The sequence below is a fragment of the Centrocercus urophasianus genome, unplaced genomic scaffold (assembly GCF_019232065.1).
Source record: "Centrocercus urophasianus isolate 14NV4802_14NV808 unplaced genomic scaffold, USGS_Curo_1.0 seq_10, whole genome shotgun sequence".
NCBI classification, from domain to species: domain Eukaryota; kingdom Metazoa; phylum Chordata; class Aves; order Galliformes; family Phasianidae; genus Centrocercus; species Centrocercus urophasianus.
The window spans coordinates 198003-215771 of record NW_024884142.1 but is presented as its reverse complement, the minus strand read 5'-3'; the positions used below and the strand labels follow the sequence as shown (position 1 = coordinate 215771).

Below are 17769 nucleotides of genomic sequence, written 5' to 3'. Positions count from 1 at the left end.
GTGATCTTCATTAACACAAATTCCTTTAGGCACCTTTACCTCTCCCTATTGCACGTCCTGTTTTCAAAGCAGAAGTGTACTCTAAACTACAGAAACATCTTCTCTTTATAACTGATCTTCTTTCAATAATTAAGCTTCCTCCATTTAGGGAACCATATGGAATAATCAAATAAAATCTGGTTTTCCAGCTAGCACTCCTATAAATACTTCTGCAAGATGATGTGCTCTGTTTTATCACCTGTGGTGAGCTTGATGGACTTCTCCAAACATCAGGTTAGAAATATTCCTACAGACTGGAATCTTTCAGGCTACCGGTGAACAGGAAATCCAGTTGTGAGCCTTTCTGCTGCAAAGGGGATAATAAGTACAGGGGAAGCAATAAATACAAGCACATGGGGACATGAGCCAAATGGACAGAGGTACAGGGCACTGCCAATCACCAGAAGGCTCCAGCCACTAACTGGGGGAACAGCAGGATGCTCCAGCACCTGTAACAAGTAATAAGATGGGAAAATGGAGGAACACTCGTCTGCCTTGGTCTGGATTTCCAAGAAAAAGAACCATGGAGATGTGGCATCAACTCTTTGAAAGGATTGATATGTGTAGGATGAGGGGAAATGGTTTTAAGTTGAGGGAGGGGAGATTTAGGTCAGACATCAGGGGGAAATTCTCTACCCAGAGAGAGGTGAGGTACTGGAACGGGCTGCCCAGAGAGGCTGTGGATGCCCCGTCCTTGGAGGTGTTCAAGGCCAGGTTGGATGGGGCCCTGGGCAGCCTGGTTTAGCATTAAACGTGGAGGTTGGTGGCCCTGCATGTGGCAGGGGGGTTGGAGATTCATGATCCTTGAGGTCCCTTCCAACCCTGGCCATCCTGTGATTCTGTGGCATTTCAGGACATGGTTTAGTGGGCCTGGTGGTGACGGGTTGGACTACACCATCTTAGAGACCTTTTCCAATTCAAATGATTTAAATATTACAGGATAAGTCAAACATTACCTCAGAAGCTACTACTGCTCTCTCTGGAGCATGGACTGAGAAGAAGAGCGTGGCTACAGCAGACACAACCAACACTGTAGAGATCTAAATTAGCGAGAGGAATCTTATGGCAAAGTCACCAGTTTCAAGTACATAGAAAACCAAGAACAGTGAGAGCAGGCCTCATCTGAGTAGTGTAAGTGGGGAAAAGAAACCACAAATAGAGATTGTTTTTAGAAGAACAAATCAGCTACACGAAGGATTCTACACCTTTTTCCTAGAAATACTTCCTGTCTGCTATTAATAGATTAAGGATAAGGGGCTATTTCTCTTCCAGATATGAGTTGAGTGGTGATAATGTTACTTTTCTGTGGTTGCAATTTTATTACAATTTCATTTCTGGGTGATAATTAACACCAGCAATCTACACCTCTGTGAAAAAAACCCAGCACTGTTTTGGTTCTATTTTCTGCACGCAGATGATCACCAGCAAGAATGAGGAGTTCAGTGTTTGTGTTTGGAGGTACAGCTCACACTACAATCCACGCTAGTGAGGAACAGCTCCCTCTTCCCTACACTGGATTTACCCTAGTGCAAAATATCTGTAAAGGAACAAAAGCCACTGAGCACTCAAACAATCTGCCCAGCTGAGAAACTTACCTTCAGAGTGTACACTCCCATCCGCCCTGGGACCTTATAGAAAATGCCCTCTTCCCCTCTGGAGTTCGTATGTAACATAGCATTCAGGCATGCAAGAGGAGAAGTCCCACTGAAAATAAAAGCACAGCATTAATTTTTTGCATTTGTATGGACAGATTTCATCTTCTGCTGGGAGTCACAACCCCTCACCCAAGGACCAAGCATGCACAGAGCACAGACCCAACGGGCATTCCCACTGATACGAGTTGAATCAGCCACAACAAGCAATGGTGAAACCAGCCTGACGTAGCCATGCTCCAGTTCCAGGAAAAAAAGCACACAAGAAGCCCCCGTGCTCAGGCCCTCCACCTCTTCTTTGCAGAACGTCAAAATGGACACTTATTCATACAGCTCCAAGTGCAAAAAGTTGCATCTCTGAAACTCAGAGCAGATCTGTTGCAAGCTAACTACAGACTGCAGAGAGCATTAGAATTCCCTGCTCTTCTTGCATGGCAGAACTGAGTTTCACCCAGCTCCACCTCCTAATGTCTGCCGTGGCTGATGCAGACAGACAGCTGAGGGTCAGAACACTGGCACCTCTGCTGAGAGCTTGTGCTCGCCTCCAGACAACTCCATCCCTGGATAGAAGTTTCTCCTGAGCACATTTACACTGAGAACATCATCCCACACCAAGCCCAGTCCTGAGCTCTGCTTCCATTCTGCCAGTGCCCAGAACCAGCAGCAATACTGCACATTAGCTGACTTCACTACGGCCAGGCAGATGTTTTGCAATCCTATTCCTCACCTCTTGAAAGCTACAGGGTCACCCTGGAAGCTACAACCCAGTACTGTTTCCTACAGCAGCCCCATATTCTTTTCAAAGGTGTTGCTTTCCAGCACAAAACCTTTCCCTTCTTTATGCAAAACCCATTTCTGCACTTAACTGCATGCAAGAAGCTCACCACATACCTGACCTTGAGCTCATTCCTCCTAAAAACTTGATCAGGACAGCAGATCAGAGCTAAGCCAGGCATTTCACAAGAACCTAGGTAAAGCCATGCTCTGAAAGCTCAACAAAGAACCAAGTTTGGGCATGACCAAGCTTTACAAAGGTTGGAACAGTCTGTCATTCATACTACTCAGATAACTAGTGATAGAATGAGGTGTGATGTCCTCAAGTTGCACATGGGATGTTCAGGCTGGATATTAGGAAACATTCCTTCTCCAAAAGAGAGGTGATGCAGTGGCACAGGCTGCCCAGGGAGGTGGTGAGGTCACCATCCCTGGAAATGTTTGAGACATGGAGATGTGGCACTGAGGGATGTGTAACAGTGGTGATGGGTTCTACGATTCCATGATCCCACGCCTACTTAATTCCACTGTTTAACAGCTTACCCATTATTTCTGCTTTAATTTCTTCTCACATTCACCTATCGTTACCTGCCTTCCTCCATAGGCTCCTTAGAAACCTGGCACAAAGCTAACACCATTCTAACCTTTCACACATCTAACTGAAAATTTTACAGGTTAAAATCCACTCAGTAAATCTCACGTAGCTTTCAGAAAGCTGGGTTCAGTCTGGCTATGAGGTGCACATCCCTCATGGCATTCGCTTTGAGCCCTTCCTGCCACAGCCATACTCAGATCCCACACCAGCAGACACAGATCCTGCTGGGACACCCAAACCTCCCATCTGGAAAACACATCTCCAGCACATCGGCACAACTTAAGGCCATTACCACCTGCTCCCATTGCTGCACCCCAAAGCCAGCAGGTAGAAGCACATGAAGGGAAAGAAGGGTTCCTGCACGCTTCAGATGCGCCATTAACAACTATGGGATGTCACCCACACCTGCACTGCTGCCATTTGGGGCCGTGGTTGGCTGGGCACCCTGACCACGAGGTCCTGGTAATGTGCAAGGTACTTCATAGGCCTCAAAGCAGAACCCAGCCTTTAGAATTGTATAATTGAGTTGGAAGGGACCTTTAAAGGCCACCTGGACCAACTGCCTGCAATGAACAGGGACACCTACAGCTCCATCAGTGCTCAGAGCTCCATCCAGCCTAGCCTTGGGTGTCTGAGGGGATGGGGCATCCATCACCCCCCTGGGCAACCTGTGCCAGCTCATGAATCAAAATGACCTTTTCTTTGGTAAGAATGTTTGCAAATGGAACTGATCTGGTGCATGATGCCAACTGTTCAACAGAAGTAGGTACAAACTTAAGCCAGTTTTATGGCATGCCACTGAAAGTTTTCTGTTTTGTTTTTTCTTCTGCAGTGCATTTCAGCTTGGAAAGCAGTAGGGAGTTACACATCCACCCACCCAAAGCTACCTCTACGAAAGGCAAAAGGCATGTTTCAGAGCACCATCAGGAACCCTTGCAGTTACAGGTGCTGCCTCAGCATACAAGCAAGCACTCACCTATACTCACCAGGTGACCACCCAGCACAGTGAGAGCTGAGCACACACACATTCTTGAACTCTGCATTACCAGAGTAGGCACTGACCTGTTAGCTGTACATCTAAGTGCAGTGCTTATAGCTGGCCGAAGGGGTGGTCCTCCATGACTCTTCACAACCATTCCATCTACACTGTGCTGTTTTAATGACCTGGAAGGTGTCTGCTCTGTCACCTCGTTCCCAACCACTCCCCCACTATTGCTGTACTCAGCACTGCTTGACACTGTGATAGCATGAGGGTAGCTAGCTATGAGACCAACAGCATAAGAAATGCACACTTGAAGCTCTCACCCCTCAGAGTGTTTCTCTAAGCTACTTCCCAGCAGATGCATACATACCAAGCTCCCTTTCTGAGAAATGTCAAATTTCAGCCTTCATTAAATCACGGCCTCTTACATTCCATGTTAAATTCAAAGCTTCTTCAGACTGAACAGGAGAAAAAGGAGCTTGAAAATGGTGAATGTGCATCAGGTAAGGATGAGATAGCTCTATGGTGAACATGCTCAGTGGGAAAAAAGATGTGTAACACTTCTTTCCAGGTTTGCCAATTCCACCACCGAGCCCTTCCCAACCAGCCCTGCCCTGAGACCTCAGGGACTGAGCAGATTTGTTCTGATTCGAAAACAAAGTGTGACAGAATCATTTTTGTACAGCCACCTGTGATGGGATGCTGGCCTGACACCACAGAGTTCTCATCTCTGCAGTGCTGGAACTCAAACTTGCACTCAGAACACGATACAAGGCATACTTATCCTTCAGAAGGCTCCTTTATATTAAAGCTCCAGTAATCATTTGTTAGCAGAGCACACGGCCAGCAACTCCCTGCCTTGGAGCAGAACCACCACAGCTCCAGCAGGTCCTGCAGGCAGGATGTGCACTGGTGCTTGGCACAGAAATGCTGCTCAGAACCCACCTCTGCACAGCTCGGGGTTCTGCAGAAGAGTTAATGACTGTTTTGCTGTAAATGGAAGTTTGTATAAAGTGCATCCAGCAGTGAGCATCCACCTTTCACATCTTCACTGCAATTCATGGAACTTGACAAAAAGGCCCTAATGGATCCAGCTGTGTTTAAGGGTGAGGGATTTCCCCATATTTGAGTATCCCTTTCTCCCCCCATTCCCTCTGAATCAGACATTCACACAAAAAGCTTTCGGTTCATTAGCAAATTAAAATAGGCTTTAAGACCCAATCGATTCACATCAAGCGCCACAGCAGAGAGGCATGGATGGTAAGCAGATGCCACAGCACCAACTCAAAGCTTGTTAAAACAAATTTAAGATTCAGAAGCAGCTCCTTCTATGAATAGAGCAGATTCTACGCACAGACAAAGATGCACAAAGCCATCATGCAAACCAAGTGCAAACCCAAGACTGCACAGCGATGTTAATTTGGTGAGACACTGAGCATTCCGTGCTGTTAGCCTGACACTGCCACAACTTGCAAGCAGGCTTCATGTTTGCATTATAGTCAAACACAAATGCAAACAGCGTACAGCGAAGGCAGGTTAGTGCAACAAGCATTGACACTAATTACACTGCTTTAACTTTGTTTTTATGCCCACGTGAAACAAGCAGGGCTCTTCAATTAAGGCTTGTGCAGCTTGTGTTAAAACAGAACGGCTTCACAACAATCAGCAGTGGTTCTTACCTTCTGGAGTTGGAGTGCAACCCAAAAAAAGGAGAGAAACACCCCTTTAAAAACTTCAGCAAAACAACTTCTAAGCATTAACATGAACCCTCCTCCCCATCCACCAGAAACAACTTTTATTTGTTTTTAAAAAGTTCTGGGCAGATCTGCAGTAACAGTAAGACTAGGTAATATCAGCAACACCAGCAGAGAAAGAAACGTGTATCTGTTGGGCTTCTCAGTTTATTTTCTACAAATCCAGACAAGAGATGCCAGTATGGCTTTGGAGGGCTTTTTTTGGTGGGAGTAGAAGCTTTTCATGCTAGAAAGTTAATTTTAAATCATCAACACTTAAAATTCCTGTGAATTTGTGCAAGATACTATTAGGAAATATTTATTCAACGAAAGAGTGGTGATGCATTGGCACAGCTGCCCAGGGAGGTGTTTGAGAACTGAGGGGATGTGGCACTGGGGACGTGGTGGGGATGGGCTGACATTTGGACTCGATGATTTTTCAAGATCTCTTCCAACCTTCATGATTCTAAGACCAAACCATTGCTCCAGCAACACAGGCAGTGCCTCTATGGACCTGCACCTGTACCACAGTGCACTACAGGGCACTGTAAACCCTTAGGGCAGGATCGGCTCAGAGGATGCTAAAAAGCTCTTCAGCCCACAACAAATTTGGAGTTTACTTACAGCTTTAATTAATGGCCTATTAAGACTGGCATGACAACTGAATGTGACCCATGGGAACACAAGGACATTCCAATATCCTCTGCTGAGTCCAGAATAAGAACAAGAAGCCCTGCAGAAGCTCACTGATTTTCTCAAATACTGTTTGCAGACAAAAAGCTTTAAGTTCACAGCACTGACACAGCCTCACCTAAACATAGTGTCCATATGTAAGCTACTTGTTTGTGTGGTGCTCTCACTCACCCTTAAGGGCCTATGCAGAAAGGCTTAGTGTTTTCTGATCTGAAAGGAAGAAACCAGACAAAACCACCCTCTGGGGTTTCTGAGACACAGAATTGAGACTTCCAAATCTTTGGCATGCCCCCACGATTTTCCCATTTCTGCTACAGAACTATCAGCTGTTTCCAACCAAAAATAAATCCTACTTCTATCTGTCTTCTGAGATCTCACTCCAGTGTTTTTCAGGAAAAAAAAAGCCAACCTGCTGAATTCCTGCAGCATTCATCCCTGCACAATTACACCCCGCACTTCCCCTTGCACTAGGGAATATATGCCATCATGGGAAAGCATAAGTAATTTCATTTTAAGGAAGCAGCAACAACTCTCTTCCCGAAACTGCAGTAGTAGCAGAAGTGCAAGATGTGGTTAATCAGGGATTTGATACCTTTATCAAAGCAAATGCTATGAACAGTCACACAGCAGAGCTTTTCCCTAACATATGAATGCATTTAGCAGTCCCTGCTAACAGAAACGTGATCTCTCTACACAAGCATCCCTTGAAAAACTATTTTTCAAATGAACATTTTTCCCTATACCTGCCATTGATGTCACCTACCAACTCACCTCCATCCTTCTGCACAGATACAGGGTGCTACAGAAACTGGTGGCTACTTTAACTTCTGTTGAAATGCTCATTAAGCAAAGAAATAGCCCTCTGAGGGCTTGCTGGACCCAGAGTGGTTCTAGGAGGTGTCAGCACTGGGTGTGATCCTTTTTAACATCGTCATTAATGAACTGATGAAGGAACAGAGAGCACTCTGAGCAAGTGTGCTGATGATACAAAGCTGGGAGGAGTGGCTGACACACCAGAAGGCCATGCTGCCATCCTGTGAAACCTGGATAGGGTGAGAGCTAGGCAAAGAGGAACAAGGGGAAATGTAAAGTCCTAGACCTGGGGAGAAATAACTACATGCACTGGTAAGGTTAGGGGGTGAGCTGCTGGAGCGGAGCTCTACAGTGAAGAACCTGAGTGCCCTGATCAACCAGTAGTTGACCAAAGGTTGACTGTGCCCCTAATGGCCAAGAAGGCCAATAGAACCCATTGCACTGAGCACAGCCAGCAGGGCAAGGGCTCCTCTCCTTTGCTCTGCCCTGGAAAGGCCACATCTGAAGCACTGAGTCCACTGCTGGGCTCCCCAGTTTTCAAGGAGGACAGGAAACTGCTGGAATGAGCCCACCGAAGGGCTGCAGAGATGGTGGGGGCCTGCAGCATCTCCTGATGGGGAGAGGTGAGAGCCCTGAGGATGTTCAGCCTGGGGAAGAGAAGGAGAGAGGGGATCTGATCATCAGTATCTGAAGGGTGAGGGTCAGGAGGATGCGGCTCTTTTTGCTGGTGCCCAGCAACAGGACAAGGGGCAACAGGCACAAACTGGAACCCAGGGAGTTCTGTACAAATACGAGAAAGAATCTCTTTACTGTGAGGGTGGCAGAGCAGCAGAGCTCTGGAAGAAGCTGCCCTGAGAGCTGGCAGAGCCTCCTTCTGTGGAGATACTCAAAACCCAGCTGGATGCTTTCCTGTACAACCTGCTCTAGGGAACCTACTTTAGCCCCTGGCCACACATACCACCAAAAGCTCCCTGAGAGCCACAGACTGCCTCCCCTCAACACTGACCACAGCCTTCACGCTGCCCCAAACAGCTTCAGCCTGTACCTTACAGCTGGGACTTCATACAAATTCCCCTTTGCTGCGAAGACACGAAAGCCTCAAACAGAATGCAATGTTCTGGTGACCTTCAGTTTTTGTTTTTTTTCTTTTAAGAAAAGCTGATTAGTTGGTTATTTTCTCCAGAAAAAGCCAAATCCAACTTTTTAACGAAAGGGAAAACACACAAGAATTTACTGTATCAGCATTTATTGCTCTCTTTCTGCCAGACTTTCTTTTGAGCTTTTGCAGTAATGGATGGAAGAAAGCTGAAGAATCCTGCATCTAAGATGCTATCTCGAGGGCCCCTTCCCCTCAAAGGGTCCAGAGGAGGGCGACTAAGATGATCAGGGGGCTGGAGCACCTCCCCTATGAGGACAGGCTGAGGGAGTTGGGCTTGTTCAGCCTGGAGAAGAGAAGGCTGCGGGGTGACCTCATTGCAGCCTATCAATACCTGAAGGGAACCTACACCCACGAGGGGAGTAAACTCTTCAAAAGGGCTGACAACAGCAGGACTAGGGGAAATGGATCGAAGTTGAAGGAGGGAAGATTTAGGTTGGATGTTAGGGGGAAGTTCTATACAAGGAGAGTGGTTAGGCCCTGGAACGGGCTGCCCAGGGAGGTTGTGGATGCCCCGTCCTTGGATGTGTTTAAGGCCAGGTTGGACAGGGTCCTGGGCAACCTGATCTGAATGTGTGTGTTTGGTGGCCCTGCTAGGCAGGGGGGTTGGAACTACATGATCCTTGAGGTCCCTTCCAACCCGGGTGATTCTGTGATTCTGTGTGATTCTGTGATTCCTCCAGCAAATGACCTTTTCCCATTGGAAAAGATCCCCCCAGTTCCAACTGAGAGTAAGAAGTCTTGCATGCAGTAACCCCAGTGGGTCAAGTAAAATCCTGATGGACATTTCAGAATCTTCCATCAGAATGGAAGTAATTAACTGGGAACAGCAGAGAGATGCAGGGGTAACCCAATCCTGATGGCTCTAAAGCACAACCTGCACAAGCCCTTGTCCTATTTTCCCCAATACACACTTAGTATATCACTTCTATACTATGTAGACTAAAGATGTTTCAGCTCACTTGAAGATTAAACTCAAAGTGTGGATTAAAGAATCTGTGAAGTAACTAGATAGTTGTCAGCTGATGATTTCAGTTACTTACAAAGCCTTCCAAGCCAGCTCAAGATTTGTACAATGATAGGGAGAAAAAAATGAGAGCTGTTAGTACAAACGTTTGGAGCACTGCATCTCCAGTCGCATACAGAAGAAGCAGCCCTTAACTCCAGCCTTTCCATTAAGCCTAGGAAGTCTTTGAAGCACTGCAATAACTCAATCTTACAAGGGGCACAGAAGCCAAAAAACACTTCACCTCCAGGGCATGAGGCTGGGAACCAGGAACTGAGCAGCTGGGATGGGAGGAACTTCCAGATATCAGAGCCCAGCCTCCAGCTCCAACAGCAGGGCCTTGCCCAGCCCCCTCTGAGCAGCTCCAAAAAAGGAGAAGCCTTCTCTGGCCCTGCTCTAGTGGTCTGTCACCTCGAGAGTGGCATTTTTCCTATCTCATGGGAATTCACATCCAGCAGTTTGTGTTTGCTGCCTCTCAGTCTAGCGCTGGGCACCTCCCTCCACAGCATCTAGCTCTGTGCAGTGTGACCTAGTGGAAACCAGCACTCACCAGAAATACAAACCAGCAGTTCCTGAAAAGCAGCTTTGTTAGACCAGTCTGCAACAGAAGCTGCTGCCACCAATGTAATAACGCACTGGTGCTCCCTCAGATTTGCATGTGAAGGTGCTCACACAACAGGAATGGGTTGCCACTGGAAAAATTGGCTGACAATTTGTATTTAAGAAGATGTACGGTTAGCAGAGATCAGATGGCTGTACAAACCAGTGAGGCATGGTCACTATGAGCAGGTCTGGAAGCCCTCTAGGTATGTCCTTCCCATCTCATCCACTCCATTTCAGCTGCAGCAGGAAAATACAATTTAAATTAGCTTGCTAGCTTCAGCACATTATTTTCCAGTTTCCCAGCTTCCTGCTGTCACAAGGAATCAAGTGGAAGATGCACTGCTTCGAGGTTCTTTCTGGTCTCTGCTTCAAGGACCTTTCTCATCTCAGGTACACAGGGCATTTCTCAGCCACCTGCTCAGACCAGAGGACACTGAAAAAAAGCTAAAAATGAGCTCACCAATGGGACAATTGGCCTGCAGCCATTTTAAGAGCAATGCAGTGAAAGTTGCTCTGTTATGTGCTAATCTCCTTCGTCAAAATTTGAGCTCCCTAATGGCTCATCAGTAAAAATGTGCTCACAAAATATTAAAAAAAAAATTACAAGTTGCCAGTGTGCTGATATTCATTAAAATGAGACAGCAAGTAGAACACAAAGCAACTTCCTACCTTAGCATTTAGACTACAGACATCAAGGTTGAAGACAGATTTGCAGTAACATCTCTTTGGCAGATGCATCTATAACCAAAAGCCACTTCCAACCTCGGATGATTGTTTAAAGGTCACACAATCCTAAAACTGGTGGTCATTTGAAGCATCCCTCTTTGGGGATCTCCCCAACCCCTGGCTGTGGTGCTGGGCGCTCTGCTCTGCGTGCCTCCGTTGGGGTGGGGGGCCAGAGGGACCCAAGGCTGCCTCCAGCTCCAAGCACCTTGGAATCAGTTGGGCTGCCAAATAATTGCCAATTAACAAAGGCAAGGGCACCATGCAAATTGGTCACAATCCTCCTTCTGACCAGATGGCCTCCAGAAGTCCCTCCCAAAATCAGCCATTCCAAACTGCAGTTGTGGCTTGACAACTGAAAACATCAACAGATATTTCCATGAGAGCTTGCTCAGAAAGACACCTACATCCCCAGTGTTCTGGTTCTCCCCAGAGAAGTTAATTAGTTGTTTCTATCACGCACTATAATGGTCACATCTCTAAGCTTAGAGCTGAGGAACTTCTAAGCTTGAAACAGCAATTGCCTTTTCTTTGGCTGCTTCCTCCACAAGAAGCCACCCAACAACTGCTGGGTGTTCTGCCATGACAAAGTTACACATTAACACACTGTGTCTACAAGCTGTTAATGGGCTGTAAACGTTCCTCAGCTGTAAGGTCATTTTAACAAGATCCAGATGAAAAGCAATAATAAAAAGTGACCAAAGTCATTATGGAATGGCTCAAAGGATGCAGACTACACTCGATATCCCCAGAAAACTCTGAAGAACTTCAGAACCTACAGATGAAGCAAGTTATGACATCTGCTGTTGAGAAGCTAAAACTATCACAGGACTCAAAAGCAAGATTTATACTGCCACAAGAAACCTCAGAACAGCTCAACTTTGCAGAGCTCTCCTCTTGGGCAGGGAAAAGCTCCCTCTGCAGCAGGACAAGACACAGTTCCACAGCCAGTGCATCCAGCCAGCAGCAACAACAGGGCCATTGGCCAGACGCAGGATGCACATTTCTTCTGTTGTTGGGTAGTTTCAGTTTCAAAAAAGATTCCCTTCCCTCTTATAATTTGTCCCCACATTCAACCTCAGTGGGCTCCAATAAGAAGTCCAGCTCTTAACAAAAATAATTTAAGAACCTTGCAACCATTTCAACGTTCCTTCCCACACTTAAACTGTAGTAGGGTGCTTTTGTGTGGTTTGGTTTCAGGAAAGGATTATTGGATTGTATGAGAGGTAATGGTTTCAAGTTGTAACAAGGAGGTTCGGGTCAGATATTAGGAGAAATTTCTGCAGAGGAAGCACTAGAACAAGCTGCCCAGGGAGGTGGTGGGCTCACACCATCCTGGGGATGTTCAAGAAGTAAGGAGATGTGGCACTGAGGGATGTGATCAGCAGGCATGGTGGGATGGGCTGCAGTTGGAATGGAGGAGGTCTATATGAGGTCTTTCCCACCCTCTACAATTCCATTGGAGGAAGACTTTCCCAGAACCAAGCTACGAAGTAACAACTGCCCCAAGACCCCAGAATGAAGGAGAACATCCCTCAGCTCACCCAACCCTGCCTTATTTCTTAGCTCTGCAGCAGAAGGAAATTGACAAAGTACTGAAGAATAGCTGTGAAATGTTTCAGTGGCAAAGCGTTCTGCCAAGAACGAGGAGAGCCGCTTCGTTGGTGCTACCCTGACTACTCTGAGATGTAAGAACATCCTGCAGGTGTACAAACAGCATTCTGACTTCTGCTTGCTCTTTTAATGAGTTCTATTGGCGAGCTGGTGATCTGCATCCTTTTGAGTTCTCCTCTTCCAAGAGTGACCAGGAAGGGGATCTTTTCCCAGGCAGGCAAGATGCCCATTTCATAGCACACTTCCCCAGGCTGCTGGGGAAGTCTCACAAATATGGGTGGCACTGCTCTGAAGTGCATAGAACTCTCCAAGAAAGGTGGTGGAGTCTCCTTCTCTGGAGATGTTCAAGACCTGCCTGGATGCCTACCTGTGCAACCTGGTGCAGGGAACCTGCACTGGCAGGGAGGTTGGACTCGATGATCTCTGGAGGTCCCTTCCAACCCCTACAATTCTGTGATTCCAGCTTTTCTTTCCCTTTGAAGGCAAGCAACGTTACTGTCCTCCTTACCAGTCAGGAGGAGGCACCATTCCCATGAAACCCACAGAGGACAACCTCACCATAGCTTCTGATTTTCAACTAGCAAAAACAGGAGAGAAAAAAAAAAGAAACCTTATGGAAGTCTAAAATTAGAGCTGGCAGCTCACTCCTACAAACATCAGACTGAGCAGCTCCAGCCCCGCTCACACAACCACCCCCTTGTCAGGAAGGGAATCACCTCCCCAAGGCTGCCTGGAGCCAAACCTGCAGAGCATCTTGCAAGGAATTTGGGAGGAGAGACTTGTCAATGAGGCGCAGATGATCCACCCACAGAAGGGCAGGTGAAAGCCCTGAAGCCAAGCCACAATGACACACTCCCCTCTAATCTAAATGGGACCAGAGAAAAGTAAAACTTGGCTTTTATACTTCCTTTTTTTTTCCCCCCCCAGAAGTGCTTTTAGCAGCTTTTTGGGTTTCTGCATAGAAGCAATTCAATGGATACTCAAAAGAAGCAGCTGGAGTACCATGTTTGTGTTTACACTGAGATTAGACATACTTCCTTGTCCAAACACTGACTCAATCAGCATTTGGGCAAAAGCATTACCATACATGGACTGAGACCCACAAACTAGTTCTGCAGTGGTGGTTCTGTGAAAATACTTGAGGAAACAAAACATTCATGGCTATGGAGAAAAGACCATGGAAGATATCATCCTCCACAGAAGCTAACTCCTTGGGTGCTCTTACAGCGACCACTTCCAACAGACCCAAGGGGACTGAGTCAGTAATATTCCCCCCCCAAACAGCTATTCATGTTCAAATAAATGTGGTTCTCTGTTGCTGCCATCTAGCCTATGTATTGAGGTTTAGGGAACGTTCACAGCTGGCATTCTGTGAGTTAGCACTGATTCTGGGCATCTTCAAAGCCTTGCCTGGAAGCGCTCAGACTTGTCTACACTGCATTGCCAACAGAGATAAGGCAAGTGGGATTCATTCATAAGGACAAAGCCTAGAGACACGTATGGTTACGGTGCTGATTCACAAGAGTATTTTTTCACATGGGTTTTATTTTTGCTGTGTGCAAGCAGTGACCTGTAGGAAAGGATTCAGATGGCCTGTCAAAATAGGCAAATAAAGAAAATCAGGATGACAGATCATGTGAGAAGTATAGGTCTGGCTTCAGGATGCCTTACATCTCCAAAACTGACAGCACTGGTCCTAGGCTGACCTTTAAGATCACACAAATAAATTGCTGGTTTGAGTACTAGAATAAAATGACAACTACAGGAAAAATAATCAGCCAGAATCACTCAATGTATCAGTACTGCTACAGAACATCTAGCCTCTTCCACACACACAGGAAAAAAAGCCAAATTGTTCTAAAAGCACCATAAATCACTTTTTCTATACTCACTTCAACTGGTACCTGCAATCTTCCCTGCAATTCCAAATTCCCTGTAACAGAACCAAGCACATCCTCTGAGCTACATCAACACGCTGTGAAGCTTCTTCCCACGCAGCTGCCAAGTGGCAGCTCAACATGAACCAAAGCCAGAGGGAGATGGCTGGCTGGAGCCAAACAAGTGACTGCTGGACATGAGTTGGGCTCCCAACAACTCATCACTTCTCAACCTATTCCCTATCTGGAACTGCAGATTCAGAGAAGGATGCATCTCATAGAGTCATAGAATGGCCTGGGTTGAAAAGGACTTCAAAGATCATCTAGTTTCAAGCCCCATGCCATGGGCAGGGTCACCAGACACTAGACCAAAACAATATACCTAACAATATAAGGAATAGATGCTGAAATAAAAAGCCTTACAGTCATAAGTGGCAGTGTTTAAGAGACTGTGTTTTATTAATAAATAGTTCACCATTAATAAAACAATTTTTTTTCTAATTGAAAACAATTTGCACTGAAAGACAACTCAAAAATCGAATACTTTGGTATACATGAACAGGAGACTCCATATCCTGGCTGCAAACTCATACCATGCTTTACCAGCCTGAGAGTCTTGGAGCTTCTTGCTATCTCAATACAACCAAGAATGGGGAAATTGCTATCATCTGCTCTCAAAGGCTTTGTCATGGTTTCCTGCCAGAACTTCCATTAAAAAAAAAAGAGGACTAAGGATCTAGTGAGCTACATGAGCTCATCTGACATGCTGGAGGAGGGAAACACATGATCTTCAAGATCCCTTCCAACCCAAGCCAGCCTGTGATTCAAGTTTTACACCTCATATAACATAATTTTTCCTTTAACAAATGCTGATCTGTGCTAAGTCCATCTGTCAAAACCTATGACTTGTGAGAATCCCAACAATCCCTGTCTAGGTACCAACAGATGGACACTGGCACAAACTGAAATGGAATTGCTTAAGAACTACTAATTGTTCAAGTCTTAACCTAAACAACACTTTATTCTGTCATTTCAACATTTAAGAGGAAAGACCACTACATGGTATCCAAATGAAGATGAGTCAGTGGGATGGACAGCTAAACTAGAGAAACTGAGCTTGGTATCTGACTGCTCCTACCAGCATCTTTTGGGATTGGGGCTGTTTACAAAGGTGGACAGTGATGGGACAAGGGAGAATGGTTTTAAAATGAGACAGGGGAGGTTTAGGTTGGATCTTAGGAGGAAGTTTTTCCCCCAGAGGATGGTGAGGCACTGGAACAGGTTGCCCAAGGAGGCTGTGGATGCCCCATCCCTGCAGGCATTCAAGGCCAGGCTGGATGTGGCTCTGGGCAGCCTGGGCTGCTGGTTGGCGACCTGCACACAGCAGGGGTTGGAACTGGATGAGCACTGTGGGCCTTTGCAACCCAGGCCATTCTGTGATTCTGTGAGGAGTCTGTGGTCTCCGATACTTGTCAGCAGCTTTTAGAGAAGGGAAATAACTTACTATCAGGTCAGACTAAACTTCCACATCAATTGCAAGAGAACCTGAGGTTCAGATCGATTACATGCATCGCATTTCTGCCCTTTGCCCCACCCCCTGCACTCTTTTTTTTGTCCTTCCACTCCAAACTGTAGCCTTGTCAGACTGGATCATTTGCACAACATCAGATTTCCTCCCTAAGGCTCTGCCCAAAAACACATTCTGAATTGCTAGAAGGGTTCATGACTGTTAAGTACCTATGTTGGATATCAGGAAAAATCAGGAAGGAGTGGTGATACGTTGGCACAGGCTGCCTGGGGAAGTGGTATAACATCCCTGGAGGTATTTAAGAAACGTACAGATGTGGCACTGGGGGACATGGTTAGCAGGTATGGTGGGGATAAGGGTGGAGTTTGGTAACCTTAGAGGTCTTTTCCAACTGAATGATTGTAGCATTTGCTGAACTTCACGTTGTCACCAGCAAGATCACCAATACAGAGCAGCACATTTCCAGTTTTGGAAGGACTGAAGGTGCAGTGTGATGAGAGTTTGTAGGTACACTGCTGACAGATTACCAACAATTTGTTCAGCATCAAAGCAGACCTGAGGCTGGTAAGCCTCTGATAAACCAAACGTTGTACTGCACTCTACTAAAGGGTTACCAAGGCAGGAATTCAACCCAATTTTCATCACCTCCCTAAGAGCTGAATGAGGATATTTCCTTACTGTTAGGCAAACCAACATTTCTTTCCAGAAAACAGAACATATTCCTGTTATCTACAATTTGAGCGGATCTTGTTATCAGCAGAATTTTTACACTTGGGCTCTTCTGTACTTCCTGCAAAGCATATGTTGCTGTATTCAACTGGCAACACAGAGGAGGGGACATAATAAAGTCAAATCTAGGATGACTGCTTCCTTCCAAAATAGATGAGCTGGCATGCATTCTTCTTTCCCTGCTTCTTCTTTACTTTTAGAAGATAGAAATACTTTCTAGTTCATAGCAAGTGCCTATATTAGCAGATAAACCTGTGTATCTCAGGGCCCTACGCAAGCAAAGACTCAAGAATTAAACTATGGTAACAGCATACAGTTCCAGATTTGTCATCTGAGTTACTCTTTGTAAAGCAGATCAGTAGCATCTAAACACTCAATACCCTCCTTGTATGGAACATGAAGATCTCTAAAGCTACTGCAGGCAATACTATAGAAAACAGCATGAGAGTTTTCTAGATTTGGATTTGTAAGTCAAGTTGCTTTCTTTTTTTTTAATTTCCCAAAGTGCTTTAAGTTTTGCTTTGGGTCGTTTCCATTGAACTACAGTCACTCTGCTCTTTAAATTAGATTACATAACAAGTAGTGAAGTTTACCTATGTGACTGAAGTCTGAACTACTTGATCAGATCCAGTTCATGTCATTTGAGAGCTGCAGATGAGGTGGGTGCAGCACATATTTGTTAGTTTATTATGGCCCTCGCCTACCTTTCTTGGTGAGAAATACCAGCAACTTCAGGGATTTTTTTGTATACATATTAGCAACTGGGATGTAGACTCCAGTTCCACAAGTATTTTAACATTTCAGTTCCAAAGACACACACGAGTGAGGAGTTAACAGAAAACTAAGTTGTAACCAAGAGGTTATCTTGCTTTACTGCAATGGACACTTAACTCACCTGATTTCTTTAAGTCCTTCTTTCTGGATAACTTGAAGAATTTCTTTATGGCTCATAGGTGTATTAGGATATTTCTCCAGGACCTGGCAAACAAAGCAGATGGAGAGTATGTTACTCATTTGTACTTTCATTTTAGTGTTCTACTGCACAAAAGACTGTTCAGAGATCTAGGCTTGGAGATACAACCAAGGAAGAACCACTGACTTGCATCTTGTGACCAGCTCTCCCAGAAGACTTGCTTTAAAGCCATTTCCAAACTTGATTTCCATGGCATTGCTTCTAGATCTCACCTCCTAAAGAGAACAAAACCCATCCTCTGCAATAACAAAGTGGCTTCATCACCATCCCCTTCACACA

General features: G+C 45.6%; 1 protein-coding gene across 3 annotated transcripts in view; it reads right to left on the bottom strand.

Moving 5' to 3' along the window:
• The window catches only part of ASXL2 (ASXL transcriptional regulator 2), an 88259-nt gene that overhangs the window by 50468 nt on the left and 20022 nt on the right, over positions 1-17769 (bottom strand). The window contains exons 2-4 of one of the 3 annotated variants that reach the window (XM_042813107.1): positions 17413-17495; positions 5722-5724; positions 1635-1743 (exon numbers count right to left, since the gene is read on the bottom strand). In XM_042813107.1, the coding sequence (XP_042669041.1) occupies positions 1635-1743; positions 5722-5724; positions 17413-17495 (195 nt within the window). The other 2 variants (XM_042813357.1, XM_042813187.1) reach the window with 2 other exon arrangements.